Genomic DNA, 16,144 nt, shown 5'->3' with positions numbered 1-16,144 from the left:
GAGTGACTGGAAACAAAAGAATGATGACTGCAATTTTTTTCTACAAAGAAATTACAACTGATATTTTTATACCTGAAATTTTGGGTTGGTATTTTGTGCTAAAGTATGTGCAAGCATACGGCTCTGCTCCATAGCTGCTACATTGGACATGTTTCCGCCACTTAGCTGACCAATTGAAGCCATTTGTGATTGTTCCTGAAAGTGAAGAAATTGCCAAGGCCTCATTAGCACTGATTTAAAATTGAACTGTAAATTATCTGATAAATTATAATACTAAAAATAGAAGACCTTATCCATGCTGAATTTTTTTTGTGTAAAAAGCTTTCTCCTGACAGTCAAGGATAATAATTTGCCACATATAAAAGTGCAGAGTAACATGAACTCAAGGGCTTGTTGGTTGCCTGTGAGTGTTACCAAAATAGATAATTATGGAACCTGGATTAATGTAAAATAGGATTTATGAAGAACAGAGGGAGACTTGTTTCTCACAAAACTCAATCTTCAGGTTTGATGATCTATCAGTTTTTCTAAAACAAGTATTATGCATAGCAGCCAAAGAGGTATTTATAAAACTCATTTTTTGTAGGCTACCTTGAATTGGTTTACGTAAAACCTGACAAACCAAACAGCCCTTAAGTCACTTTATCATTAAGCAGGTGATTGCCAGCTACTAAGCCCAAGGGGGAAGAACATTTTAAGATTTGCAAGAGTACATAAATCATTCTAAAGGGTAGAACTCAATGACTATGTCTTATCTAAACAACAGTAAATCAGGTTATAATTTCAATCATCTGCTAATTAAACAGCAGCTATGTTCGTAAAAATTTTTGGATGTCACAGCAGAAGCACCAACCCTCAAAATTTAAGTGACAGATGTCACTAAACAAGGATTTATTTGATTAAGTTCGATGGCATCCAACCAACATCCAACGATCGTCCAAAAAGAGCAATTTTATATGGGTTGGTAGTTGGTGGAATTTAGATCCAGCTTAGAATGGGCTGCTGGCAGCAAACAAACAAAAGGTAGAAACTGTGCTTAGTGTAATCTCAAACTCCATGAGTTTATAAAAGATTGTTATTTGGAGGATTTATTTTTCTTGTATCTAGATTCTAGATAAGAAGGAAAGTTACACTGAAATTTGTGGAGCCAGGCAGTTAATAAAATGAAGCAAGTTTAGAAACCAGAGATAGGGGCAAATGAAAGCATGAAAGGGAAAACAAGTGGGAGCAAGAAGGGATTGGAGATTCCCTAATAAGAAAAAACACCTGTACTCAGATGAGCTAAAAATAAGATATCTTTAAACATAATCAGAAAGAAATTTGGCAGTGAAGTTAAATTTAGTCAAGCTCAGAGTACTACATCTAGCATTTATATAATTCAGACAAATCCAGGTAGAGTTGATTCATGACAACGCCGAGTTGAATTTTGACCTGATTTTCAAATAAATCCATGAAATATAGCATCCATATTGTCTGACATATACATAAAAACACCATCCTCAAACCCTCACTAAATCCACTAGATCTAGCAGGGTAGAGGAGAATGTAAAAGAACCAACTCAACTAGGAAGACTTGCCTTCCTAACTCAGAATTTATAACCAGGTATATGTCATAAAAATAGCTTCACTGAATCGAGGTGCATGGCAAGGCAAATTGCCTTTTTCTTGAATTAAATTTGGTGTATCATCTTCTTATGCTCAGACTTTACACCAAGGATTACCACAAACGGTATATTTAGTTTCTCAGCATTTTTTTGACAATTTTCAAGGGAAAAGTAATATTTCAAAAAGAAAAAAGGAAAATAATATTAATTCATTCCAGCAGCAGAAACACCCATACTTATGATTGTTTTCCCCTTCTTTTTTCAGAAGGGGTGACCAGTATCAATAGGAGATAAAAGTGCATAATAAATTGACTCTATAGATCACCATCATGAAACAAAAGAAGATAGAGAACGGACTCCTGAAACTGTTCAGAAGTCTATATAGATGCATCTACTAACAGATGAGCATCATCCCATGCTATTTATGATTGGAATATGCCAGTTAACTTATGTCCATGCCATTAAATGATCTCACAACACCGTTATATAAATCATAAGTAATCCAGATATACTAGCACATGCATTTTTCAGTAACATTAGAGAAGTTATTCTTTTAAGGGGCTTTGGCAGTACATAACAATCCAATCATGCGATTCAGATTATATTATCTGCAGGACTCTTTACCTGCTCAAATTCAGATGCCCAACCATTAGCACCATGTAGTTGTTCAAAAGAATGAGCCCATGCCTCAGGGTCAGCAATCTCCCTCGGTTGATTAAATTCAGTAACCCACCTATCTGCAGAATTAGGCATCCCAGATTTCATGGCACCTTGAGACTCATTCCAATATTCTTCCAACTCTCGAAAAGGTCCATTCATAGGGCCTCTAATTCGATGATCACTATCAATATCCAGAGAGTGCAGCAATGCATTTAACTGAGACAGGCATTAGTTATATATAAGACCAGCAAAATTTAAAAAGAAAAGGCACAGAACTCGAATGATTGTAGCTACTAACATAGCAAAATGGTGTACAAAAGGAAATAGATGAATCTAAGAAAAAAGGCACATGATATCTGTGACTTCATCTAAACAATTCAAGCTAGCACACCGAGGGATAACAAGGTTTTCTTTGGTAAGAGAAAAAGAAGTTTCTTTCATTGTTCCCACTAATCACATTCAAAGGCCTCTTTCAGCTAAGAATATGAACATCAAGTAATATACAGAAGTAGATATTGACTGAGCATTAAATCTGGGCAGACTCCAGATTGATCAACCCAACAAACCTGAAAACTTTCAATGCAGCCCACAAAACAATAGCAATGACTTATAACTAAATATCATGTGTAACAAATAGGAGACTTTGGCCAACCTGGGCACTAATGAACTCTTCGCTTTTATCTGCAAAAATATGCCTAGCCATTATGCAGCTACGATCACGTATGCATTGTTTGTCAACTTCAGACAACCCAAGAACTGGTAGTGCTGCCGGACGGAATGGAACACCAGCACGACCACTGTCCACAAAGGAATGCAGGAAACTAGACAACACTCTCTGTGGTGGTCCTGCAAAGAGAAAAAGTGATATAAATTGTGTCGACGTTTAAAGAACTAATATGCTTTTGCACTTCTCTTCCAATATGTAATCGATAAGGTTTGATCATAGGTTTAGAAGCTTTACATCAATATTTTCTGTATCAAGATAGGAAGAAAAATTATGGCTTAAACAAATCAGACCAGGGTCTACTGTGCCGATACCGGGCACCATATCAGTTGCCCGACGAAACAAGTCAGTACGAACCCGCACCATGCCGTGTTGGGCCTAACACAGAAGACTGTGGGAAAGAAGAAGAGAGAGAGAGAGAGCAGGGGAGGGAGGGAGAGGGAGAGGGAGGGAGACTGGCAGAGGGCCGGCGAAGACTGGTGCTGGTACAAGCCCTCTGGCAACCTCCCTCCCTCCGTTGCTCGCTCTCTTTTCTTCTCTTTCCTTCTCCTTTTCCTTCTTCGGTGACGGCGTCTGGGTTTTTTTGTTGAAACCGTCCCGGTCCGCCACCGGTATAACTCGGAACGCCCCAAACCGGACAATTCAGGATGGTTCCGCCGACCTTGGATCAGACATAATCTAATAATAACCCCAATATCTAACAATTGTGGAATATAGAGATGTATCTGTACATCTAGTCCATATAGGGATTCATTAGGATTTTTTTTTCAGATCTGCATGACGATACGGATATTGATGCATAATTCAAGCAACATATGAAATATGAATATCTGGATACTAGAACACATATACGGATATAGAAATCAACATTTCACAAAATAGCTTTTTCCTTATCTTAATAACATATTTAGAATTTAATTAAGTTATATGATTAGTTATATATAATACTTCCTATAAAGAACAATATATTCAATAGATCTATTTACTTATCATATTTGTCATATTTGACACATTCATATATGTTTGAAACAGATATAGGACCATAGGTGCGGTGATATCCAATTTCCACCCAATATTTGTTTAAAATATAGTAGCATTACTTGTATTTAATTTGTTTCTGGATGTATTTTATGCACATATGGATATTACTGATTTCGATCTGTACCAAATGTGTAAAATAAAAATAGACATACTTTAGCAGATTTACATATTTAAATTCATATCTCTTGAAATGTATATGGATATATCAATATCATCCATGAATGATTAAAATATCTCTAGTCAAAAGAAGAATGTGCATCCAATCACAAAAAATATATACATCAAGAAAAGTTCAAATAACACATAGTAACAGACGTATAACAATGCAGCCAATAAGCTCTTGCGTACTGCTCTTGAATCAGTTTCGTAATGAATTTGATTGAATTGGTTACACACTCTCTCTAATACATGTAGCCATCAAAAGAGATGAAAAATAAAGATAGTAAAATGAGTAGTTAGTAACAAATAAGAATTTGTTTCTCGTGTACAATTTAATCCAGAAATATTGAGAAATTATTTAAAAAGAGTGTGATTAAAACTTTTAAATCATTTATGGTTATCCTTGAAATTTGCTTTATAAACATCAAAAGCTTTTTTAACAATGTCAAATTAAAAAATGATGTGAACAAAACTAAAAAAACCATATATGAGCTTATTAGGGAAGGGGAGCAGTTTGGCAGGGTGTTTAGAAATAGAGGAAAGAAGGATCCAGTGGATACATTGGTTACAGAAGAATAAGGAAATGGATTAGCATGCAGGGTTGTTTAGAGAGAAAAGAAAAAAGTGGCACGTGGCTGGTGGCAGGTGGCAGGTGATAAGCATATAAGGTGGGAGGGTTAAGGGAAAAGGTGGTGGTGTTGAGTTTGGGTGGGTTGGTGTTGGGTTTCAAACTGTTTTCAGATCAATCCAAAGGTCGCTCATACCTAGCACAAAATATTATTTTTTCTATTCAACACAAGCCCAGCCCAGAGCTCCAGCCAGAAGTCCAAATTTAGAAGGCTCAAATCCAATAAGCTTTGAACCAGCTCAAGCCTACGGTGGATACTAAGCAGATGCCAATAAAACAATTTAGTCTAATAAATATATTGCCTGACAAATATCACCTAAGAAAAACTCAATTGGAATGTAAATTAAAGGATTAACATTCCACCCAGATGATGATACAACTACACCATCAAGCTAACCCCACCCCTTCCTCTCCCACCATTCAGATTGAATTTCTGCTATTTCAATTAAAGGAACCTTTAAATCTAATAGGAGATCACTGAAACATTCCAGTTGGTGCATAATGTTGTCCTGTGGTGCTACTTTACAAATCCCGGACTGCAGCATATGCATTCGCGAATCTATATTTAATCTCACTAGATGTTAAGATCATAGCACTCTGTAGGGCACTTAACATCTTATCCAATAATGATTATCATGCTTGACAATTTTCATCTGACAAAATTGGAGTGCTATAAGCCTATAACAATCCTTGGGTCATTTGTTGGTGATCACTTTGGATGAAAGCTCTCACCAAAGAACCCCAGTTTCTTCGAAATCGGCTTGTCAAATATTTCAAAAATATACTTTGCACATCATTCACTAAAACTCTTGCGACTCATTTCTCATACTCCACTATTTTTTACCTTGCTTCTCTCGCCTAATTGAAAACATATCCATGAGACAAATTTTTATCTAGATCATGTAAGGACACAACATTCTCACTTCCACAAAAAAAATCTCCCTTCCATATATGTGATCTTATAGGTTTCTAATAAGAACATGTTCATTGCATTCTATAATTCCAACATGATACAACAACTGATAAAAAACCAAGGCTACTCCATCTCTATGATCAAAACGTGTTCCTGTAATAAGCCAAAAGATCATAAAATTAGGAAACATTCTGCAAAGATTCATTGGAAAGTGGACAATGTTAGTCATGCTTTAACAAGTTTATAAAAAAAAAGTATTTTCTTTGAGAACAAAATAAAAACCTTGATATCGCATAGGATATGGATTTTGGCGGCCTAGAGTGCAAGGTCTTGACTAGACTATCTTCGTGAGATTGACGACCTAAATCTTCAAAGGAGAATGACCAGGGATTTTTTTCAGATAACAAAATAATACTTGATGAAGCTAAACAGATTCTCTGTCATGCTTCGCAACCTATGGGAAGTCATCAAAGGGTACATTAAGGAGGTGTTATAGTCCTTTCTTGACAATAATGTTTGTTTTGCACTGTCTTCCTGCAACTACTATGACTCCTATTCACAAGAATTTAGCCAACAAGAGCAATAGATTGTGAAGATATCAGCCTAAAACAAGGGTTTTAAAACATCTATTAGTTGTACACTAGCTCTATACATAAAGAAACATACAGGTCAAATTCCAACGAAAACAGTGCAGTTATTCAAGGCTACAGAGAAGTTTCTCTTTTTTTATTTGCCATGAACTACCAGCTTTCGTGTTGACACACTAGCATACAAGTGATATTTAGTCTAGATACAAAATGTTAAGTTTCTATCATGATGCATTGAATAGGTTTCTCAGCTTTATGATAACACAAATGGACTGTTATAATTTGACAATATCTGTTATATCCTTCACCTTGAAAGTTCACTTGGGGTACATGGTAAGAAAATTCCAGATTGCACCCAATTTTTCCAATTCGGCAGTTCGATATATGATTTATCATTCATGGACATTGATAAGATCCTTCCATTTAGCAGCACCTTAGAATGGCATAGCCAAGTATGTTGTTATAATTTGCTTAAATGCCTCTAATTATGCCTTTAACCTAGAATTTTCTAGGGCTACAAGGTAAACAAATTTCTGATATCATTGGTAGTACACTTGGTATCATGAGTTAATGAGAAAATTATCTGAATGCAATTTTGAGCACTCAGTTAGCAATTTAGCAAAGTCTAGAGGCACAATTCATTAGATGGGGAATAGGATTACCAATATTACTATATTATTTAATCTTTCCTGGTCTCAATATTTTTTTCTTCAACTTTTATTGCAATTGTGACAAATCATCTTCAAGGGGAGGTCCATTTACTTTGAATTGTTAGGCGGGCAGCTGCTGTGCTTTAATGACCCTAGTAGCATGTCTCTTTGGAGAAAGGAGCAATCTAGTTAGATTCCTTGAATGTCAAGTAATCTTTTGTATTGTTATGGCCCCAATGGAAAAGTAGGTCTCTTTCAGGAAAGGTGATGAAATTTCAGCTTTCTAGAAAGGAGATGAAGTGAGCTGATTCAAACAATTCTTTCCTCTAGAAAGGGTCCTGGAGATCAAGGATTAAAGTATCATGGTGCCAAACCCATGCAAATTACAAATTGACAAGATACCATACTACATCATGCAAGGTTCACCATCTCGATGCCGGACCCTGTACCGATACCATTCTATTACAATGTCCGTATGCAATACCGAGACAGCAAAGTGTGCTGAGTGTTGGTACGGTACTGATACAGTATGGTATTGACCAGTATGGTGAACCTTACTATCATGTCATGCCATGTCAGTCGCATGCCACAACTAATGGCGAAGGAAATAGACCCATTTTGATTTCTATTAGCCCATGTTGATCTCTACCAATCCAGCACACACCAACACAGGTCATAGGCTCATGATGCAAGCATACACTCCCCTACACCATGCATATAGTTCTCCAACACAATATGTATTGTACAATAGATAGTGCAAGGTACCTTAATCCTTGCCAAAGAGCTTAAAGGTCATTAGGGTGATAGTCTAGTTCAAAGTGGATCAGAAGCAATAGTGTGTTTTTAACAATAATGTGGCTTTATCTAAATGTCGCATGGCCTTACTCCTTTAGAATTGCAAAGCTGGAACTTTTCAAGTACATGGTTGTTTTCACAAGTAGGGGTTAAAATTGATAACGTGATCTTGTATCCTCGAGTTTCTACAAGATTTTGACAACCTGCTTCTTTCTTTAAATTTAGAGGACAGTTTTTGACATTGGAAAGTTTGGCCCAACACATCGAACGCCATTAAGGCTCCACATGTTCATTTAGATTATCATTTTAGAGAAGATCCAATCTTGCGACAAGTTAATGTAGGAAAATATTCTGCAAATCATATGAGAGTATTAATAAGTACTTTCTATATTGCTACTCCTTATGTCCTTAAGAAAGATATTCTGAAGCATAGGATTACCACATATCACTTATATCTGTTATGTGAGAGGCTATGATGCTAAAAGGAAATGAATCTTCAGCCACACCCATGACACTGAAATGACTGGGATTTCCGAGAGATCTTCCATCAAGTTGCACTCATATAGATGTTGTTGTATCCATCTTATTCTAAGTATATTCCTTTTAAAGATTAGTGATAGTCCTTTTTTTTTAATAATACAGGAAATTATTTAAAGGAAAAATGACAAGTCACAAAAAGAGACCCAAAAGAATCCAAAGGAAAAAGTGGCAATATATTATTAACAGAAGGTTTTTATGATCTAGAATACCCTTATTAGCAAGAAAGTCTACAAATAAATTGACAGCTAGATGATGCCCGACTTTTATTATTCTTAATCCTACCAAATGTTTCCCTTTATTAGCTAAGCAATATTATAACTTGAGTCACCCTCCACGATATTTTCATTAACTAAAACTTCCCCAGATTCTTTAGTTTACATGAAAGCCTTCCCTAAATAAGAGGTCTTCTGCCACTTCATCTAGATTACCAACATAAGCGAATAATACAACAATTTCTCCACCCGAACAATGAAAATACTAATGAGCTGCCATTAAGCTATAACTCAATTATATTCCAAGTAGGAGTTACCCAGCTTAGTAATAAACTTCCAATTCTCTCCAATTAACACCAAGAGATGTCGCCAGGATCTATGAAGAAACCACTAATATAAATCGCCATAAGTATCTTCAAACATTTCACTGATGACAATTTTACTCTTAATTGAGGTGGCAAGTTTTTCCCTCCTGTTCATTTATCCCAACATACTGCCCTTGGTTCTTGCACTATTCTTTCAAACTTCCTTGCCTGAGATAACTAATCCAGCCAATAATAAGAAAAGATACACCAACCTATAATCAAGAAAGCAAATTCATCTGTATCAAACCATCTTCCAATTATAAAAAAGGTTATTTGGCTTATCAATGTCTCCAACTAAAATGTATAAAGGAAAGAAAAGTACCACATCCGAATTGCTATTTTGCATGTGCTCCTAAATAAGATCCTTAAACCTCCAAATGACTGTTACTGATTTAGGAGCATATGAATGGATTAGAAAAAATAGTATAACCGTATTCTGGTATTAGAAGAAGGAACTTCGTATCAATCCTACATCATTGCCTAGTGAAATTTCAAATCCTTGAGTGGTTAAAGTCCAAATCAAAATGAGCATTCAGAAATATTTATCAAATTCTTGCCAGCTAGTTTAAGTGCCTTCCCCTATTAAAAGAGAAAAAAAAAAGAGTAGCATGATAATCATGACCTAAGCCAAAACTAATTAAATTGCAAAGGCTTTCCAAGTATCAAATATGACTTTTTTATCCCTTCAGTAAATTATGTTCTATTAAACGCCTCCATCCAAAATGATTAAACCAATTTATCTTCATTCTAGATTTCTAGTAACATTTTTTTTGCGTTACATTATGCACTTCCACTACTGAAACAAATGACCATACTATGCCTCTTCTTTGATAAAGTATGCTTTACTGAAACAACCAAGGCATCTAAACCAGGCAAATTATAAGAAAAAGCAGGCTGGTAGGTAGATACCATAATGAAAATAAAGAAGCCAAGCATGAAGATAAAAGAATATATATCATGCTAAAAGCAAATTGTCCTCACAAGATCCTGAGGTTGGTGCATTAAAAATGCAGCAACATAGTAGAGAAACTTGCTAAAACTACCACAAGGTAGCTTTTTTTATAAGCAAGCTTTAAAGAGGTAAATTTCTGTCCAAACAAGCATGTAATTTAAGGAAATAGCAGATGAAAACATCAGGTGAAAGAAAAATGACATATGCACCTTAAAGCATACTGAGGAGCAATTTTGTGCATTTCTTAGCCAATTGAACTTGCTTCTAATTACAAAAAACCAGCTAAAATTGCTGACATATGGCTGGTTTACAGGATTATTAATAACAATAAAATAATAAAAAAAAAATATCTGAGAGCATACCATCCCAAGTGGGTTGAAGGACAGAACTGCCACTATGGTCATAAATTTGCTCAAACTCAGCAAAGTGAGGCTGACCTTCTCTACCCTGAGCATGGGAAAGAACCGGAGGTCGATGAATTTCATCCCAAGCATCTTCAAAACCATGATCAGCAGTTCGGAAGCCATGTAGAAACTCAGAATTCTGTGGAAGGTCAATTACAGTTAGAGAGGTTCTACAGAGTAAGATTTTTCCTTTCAAAGGGTAAAATTATACCCGGGCATCCAGTTGCTGATGCTGCTGACCCTCATATTCTGACCCCGGAATGGTTGTCAAAGGAGCTTCAGGCCCAAAGTCAGAAGATGAACCAGGGACATTAACTGAGGTTCCAGGAAGCCCCTTCAACTCCTGTTAAAAAACAATAGGTAATGGATCAACTGATTGAACAGGGGAAGGAGAAACAAGGAGGGAAAATCAAAGCACTAAATAGGGACATTCATGTATTCACAGATGTGCACGAGTTACAAAAGCTCCATCAACTGCTATCGACTATGTTTACTTGACCAGCACCTGTATTCTAAAGTTGGAAATGATTTATACAAGATTTCCAACAAGACTAAGGTCGAGAAGGTTGAGCATTTACCATGTTAAGCTTATTTAACTACATTCAACTGCTTATCTCTTCTCTAAAAAGGCAAGAACACATTTTATTTGCTCGAAATTTAAACAATCAAGTAACAGGAACTTTGTTCCAACAAATAACTAAACAAGTTTATAACCATTTAGTAATTAAATTTCACCTAATGTCAATCATACATCACATGGCATGAGTCAACCAAATCAAAACATTTAAAGAGGGTCTCTTGTTTGCCCTCTTTGTATCATGACTCCGTCTAATATGGTGTATCCAAATGGCTAAAAAAAAAAAACTCATGCATGCAAGTCAGCTCAAGAAACAGACATTTCCTCAAATGACCCAAAGTTATACTCTTCTGTAAAAGAGCTGAGAGGTATATCCCCAGTGAAGTTGAAAGCCTCCTCTTGGACTTTCAAACTTTGGATTAATCGAGTCATTTTTAAGATTCTGAAAGCCCAGCAGCTAATCAAGTAGGCAATAGGCATTGATAGGACCACGATCATCCACCATATAGAGATTCAAAAATCTCTTCTTTCCTCCAACACCATCCCGAAGAACAAACAAAATCAGGGATGCTAATGTTGATACTGAATGCAAACACATAAATCTAATACCATCTAGATGTTTAAGCTATAGAAAATGCACGTGTTGGCAGAAAATTATGGGTGTCTTGGCTTCATGTCTTACACATAGGCTATAACCGTTATGGCTCTCCCTGCTATGAAAAATTATAAAAGGATACAAGTTCACCATCAAGCAAGCCTTAACTAAGATGCTACTAAGATCCTAGTCACCTGAATTGCAGAGTGGATTAAGGTGTAGGTGTGGGTGGAAGCAGTTATGTCAAAAAGATATAAATAGCAAGCGAGCACTTAGAAAGCATGTGCAAGAGCAAGTTTCTGAAAACATTATGAAATGGATGCAAAATCCAAAGGAGCACGTACTTGAAAATAAGCTAAGGATCCCTATGTGGTTGTGTTGTTCCAGCAAGAATATAGAAAGATAATTAATTCTCAAACCCTAATAAAAATCCAAAAGATTTTCTTGTCTGGGGCAGTATTCCTTCAGAAAAGTTCTAAGAGAGCCTCAAAGAATTAAATTTTTGAGACTTTGCACCAAGATTCAGCTGAATGAAGCAAAAGATAAATGCGCCTTGTACTTTTACACGTTTAAAAAGCTATACATGACAGATGACCCCAGTTATCAATATTCCTCGCTTAGCAACACAAAACTCCTATGGAAAGGGAAAAATAAATGCTCACACAAGTAACGACAATTTTATTAGAATATGTCGAAAACAAGAAGCAGAGTAGATTTCTCTGAAAGGTGGACAAAATTCAGTGGAACCAGTGCATAAAAACACGTCTCCAGGTCAATCAAAGAGGTGTGGAGAGATAGACCCGTATTATCAACTATCTACACGGATATTAATGGTTTCTCGACAAAAGATGAGGTTTTGAGTAGAATTCTTCGAAGAGAAAGATTAAAAGATGAATAATTTATCAGTTCCGCCGTTAGTTTGCACGTGAAAGTCCAAAAGAAGTTAAATCATCAAAACAACTCAACAGCTGGACTTTGTTTAATAGAGAGTAAACAAGTTGTGAAGTGAAAACTTCTCACAAGAAATCCAACACTTCTAACAAACTGCACATCAAACACCATCCACGAGTTGAATTCTCGAAAAATATGCAAGAAATTTTGAATATCCGGTGGTTTTGATCGATTTGATCTAAAAAAAGAACCGACCAAACGAATTCTTGAACTACGATTCAAGATTCGAGCCACAAGAAGGTACCTGGGCCTTGGACGACGACCCAAGAATGGTGTTGGCGAGGGCGCCGAAGGGATTGGAAGAGGAGGCAGTGCCGGGGACGGCGCAGGCCGCCCCACCGGTGACGAGATCCCTCGCCGCCATCGCCGCCCTCCTCTTCGACTCGTCCGAACGCTGGGGCTCGCTCGACTTCGAATATCCTTCGATGATTTTCTTGCCACAAATTTATGGTTTTCGTGGCGACGAGAGTCGCACAACGGAGGATGAGACCACCGTTTCGGTTCGGGGTCGGATATAAACATACCCCTCTCTGCCGCGGTCGTAATGGGAATCCGTTCCCACGGGAGCCATCCAATTACCTACCCAATTATTTAATCAAGCCGGAGACTTCTTGGAACCTGAGATGGTTTTGCTGGAACAGTTCGATGCAGCGGTTCTATAATTGATGGATCAAACGGTTGAGGTCATCAGGGGACAGCTGTTGATTGAGGGGATGGATGGTTGATGATTTGGCTTCATTGAGATAACGATGGCATGGGTTGCTTTCCCAGGTAGGGCAAACCACATCTAATGGACCATTCTAATACCCACTCCACATTAGCCATCCTTATATTTAGGCTTCGCAGTAGAGTTTTTACAAGTAAAGATTTTATAAAAAGTTGTTTGCTGTTTGGCAACCACATTTCTAAAATACTGTAAAATTTTAATATGTGTTTGGTAAACAAATTAAAAAAAATATAACAAAATGACCATAAAAAATATTGCATAGTATTATACAATAGAGCATAATAAAATATAATATATAATAATACATAAATATATGATATAGTATAATATTATTGTAATATAATATAATATTATTGTAATATAGTAATATAATATATATACTATAACATAATAATATAACATAATTTGAAATTATAATATAATATTATATTATATTATATTTATAGTATAATACAATAATAAAGATATAAAATATTATAATTATTATCATTATTTATTAATACTTTATTAAATATAATATTTTTAGGAACTATTTTGGGTTTCTTGTTTTCTTTGTTGGGACTTCTACATATTTCTACGATATAAAAGGACATTTTCCGTAATTATAATATTTTATCATGGATATTTTGGTCTAAAAAAATTATAAATCAAAATAGTTTTTCGATGCATGCTAAAATTTATTTTCCAAATAAGCTCCATTTTGAAGTTTCTCCCAAGAAAGCTAAAATAGTTTTCTGATTTTTTTACCGAACATTTCTATTCCATGCAAAAATACTTTTGATGGACCGGTACTAGTCTACGAGACCCACCAAAGGCTCTGCCAAACGGGGCTTAAACTATTTAAGATCAAAGCAACCGGTCTATAGACCTGATCCATCCGATAATTTCTCCTTACAAGCCAGTAGATCTTGCTGTGATGGCCCGTGGGGGTACATAGCATTCACCAAGCTCCAACTGCCACGTAGGAAGAGAGTGTAGCAAGTAGTGGAGCAAGGATGAGCGGCAATACTAGTTCTTTTACAAAATAATAATGACTAGCATTTACAATGCAAAGTGCACCCAATTGCTGGAGCTTTTGCTAATGTTGGAGCTAGGTCCACTGGAGTTACAGAATGGACTAAGGACAACCTTGGACCTTGTTAGGACTGATAAGAGTTCTATGTTTTGTGGACTCTGCAAGTGTAAATGTGTAATGTTTGCATGGTAGAGGGTATATACACACACACACACACACACACACACACACACATATACATATATATATACATATATATATATATATATATATATATATATATATATATATATATATATGTATATATATATATATGTATGTATATATATATATATATATATATATATATGTATGTATATATATATATATATATGTATAGATATATATATATATATATATGTATATATATATGTGTATATATATATATATGTATATATATATATATATGTATATATATATGTATGATATACTGTAAGGATCATATCCTATGGGACTGCCAGCTTTGATACAACAAGATGCCATGTCCTATTGACAACTCATGCAGAGTATACTAGAATTCATTGACTTGAACAATTGAACAAAATTAATAAGGAATAAAACTTAGAAGTTTTCTCCATCTTAAGCAATAATTTATGACATGCTTTAAAAATAGAAAAGCACTTTTGGAGAATCCTAAATTTAAAATTTAAATTATGAATCGCAATTAATGTTTTTAGATTTCTCATTGAGAAATAAAATTTGTGATAAATGTGAATAGTTCATAAAATACATTCCAATTCCTACATGAACATAGGACTTGCTGCTCACAATTGCAATAGGACTTCTTCCAACAAAAACAAATAAAGGAAAGAAATTCCATAATGCAAACGAGCCATGATAAAATAAATTTGTATGGTGAAAAATAGAAAAGAAAGAACTTCATCTTTCAAATTCATCAAATTTGGATTTGGATATATCAATTTTCTTAATTAATCATATTTAAAATCAGTGAGTTGCGTGATCTTGTGTCTTTGCTTTGGCTTTTGCTGAAGCTTCTTGATCCTTAACCCACCCTTATAAGCTATGTTGTCAATGTTTTGGAAATTGAATCATTATAAAGTATGCACTTTTGAAAAATCACTTGCCACTATATTAATGGGTACACCCAACCCCAATGAGTCTGGAAGCCGAATCCACGCTACTTGGTGTCTTTGGACCACATCCCATACACAGCAACCACCATGTCGGAACCATCGGGAGCGAGGAGCAGAGTCGACCACGATGGAGCTGGGAGCGAGAGGAAGACTCGCTCTGCTAGTGGTTCCATTGCGTGGACGGAGGAAGCGGAGCATGTTTGAAATGGGAGCTGAAGCAACCGTGTGCATAGCCTGGGTCTCTCGTGGATGTGGGACGAGAAGAAGAGAAGGATTCCGAAGCACGTTCGAAATGGGAGCTGAAGCCGTGTGCATGGCCCGGGTCTCTCATGGATGTGGAACGAGGAGAAGAGAAGGATTCCGAAGCAAGGGGCGTGGACGTGAGAGTTGATGAGTGATGGTGAGGAGTTGATAAGTGATGGCCCGGATCTCACGACGGGAGGGGAAGAAGTATTTAATTCTGTGGAATGTCTTGGGTTTGGGGATGTGAAGTAAGAGTTTAGTTTTTATTCATCTATCCTCTGTGATATATGGGTTTCTCTGACCCAAAGTAGAGACCTTGAATAAAGCTCACCTATTTTTTTCAACCACCCACCTCCTCTGACTGGGACCTATCATCTGGTATTAGAGCGATATTATGTCGAATAAGGATAGGATAGAGCATTTGGAAGTTGAGATGAGTACTGTGCAGTACGACTTGGCAACACGGATGGATGGGCGCCTTATTGAGGTCCTAGAGGCTATCTGACACCTCCAAATCTCAGTTCAGTCACCACCACTACTTGAGCCAACGGCATCATTACCTCCGTCACCACGGGAAGGAGCCCTCGGGCGAACGGAGGATGGTATTGTGATCCAACGTTATCCAAGAATGGACTTCCCACGGTTCACCAGGGATGACCCGATCGTCTA

The 16,144-nt window shown here is 36.3% G+C and overlaps 1 protein-coding gene across 4 annotated transcripts in view; it reads right to left on the bottom strand.

The window, feature by feature from the left end:
* The window catches only part of LOC103718940 (peroxisome biogenesis protein 5-like), a 33,890-nt gene extending 20,884 nt beyond the window's left edge, over positions 1 to 13,006 (bottom strand). Inside the window, exons 1-6 of one of the 4 annotated variants that reach the window (XM_008807956.5) lie at positions 12,602 to 13,006; positions 10,446 to 10,577; positions 10,193 to 10,373; positions 2,917 to 3,110; positions 2,229 to 2,480; positions 73 to 195 (exon numbers count right to left, since the gene is read on the bottom strand). In XM_008807956.5, the coding sequence (XP_008806178.2) occupies positions 73 to 195; positions 2,229 to 2,480; positions 2,917 to 3,110; positions 10,193 to 10,373; positions 10,446 to 10,577; positions 12,602 to 12,721 (1,002 nt within the window). In that variant the 5' untranslated portion in view covers positions 12,722 to 13,006. The remainder of the gene's footprint in view (positions 1 to 72; positions 196 to 2,228; positions 2,481 to 2,916; positions 3,111 to 10,192; positions 10,374 to 10,445; positions 10,578 to 12,601) is intronic. The other 3 variants (XM_039118324.2, XM_088715685.1, XM_088715684.1) reach the window with 3 other exon arrangements.
* Positions 13,007 to 16,144: the final 3,138 nt, after the last annotated feature.

The sequence above is a fragment of the Phoenix dactylifera genome, chromosome 2, assembly GCF_051530095.1.
Source record: "Phoenix dactylifera cultivar Ajwa chromosome 2, Ajwa_hap1_PhDact_Kaust_v1.1, whole genome shotgun sequence".
NCBI classification, from domain to species: Eukaryota; Viridiplantae; Streptophyta; class Magnoliopsida; order Arecales; family Arecaceae; genus Phoenix; species Phoenix dactylifera.
This window is presented reverse-complemented; position numbering and strand designations above follow the sequence as displayed.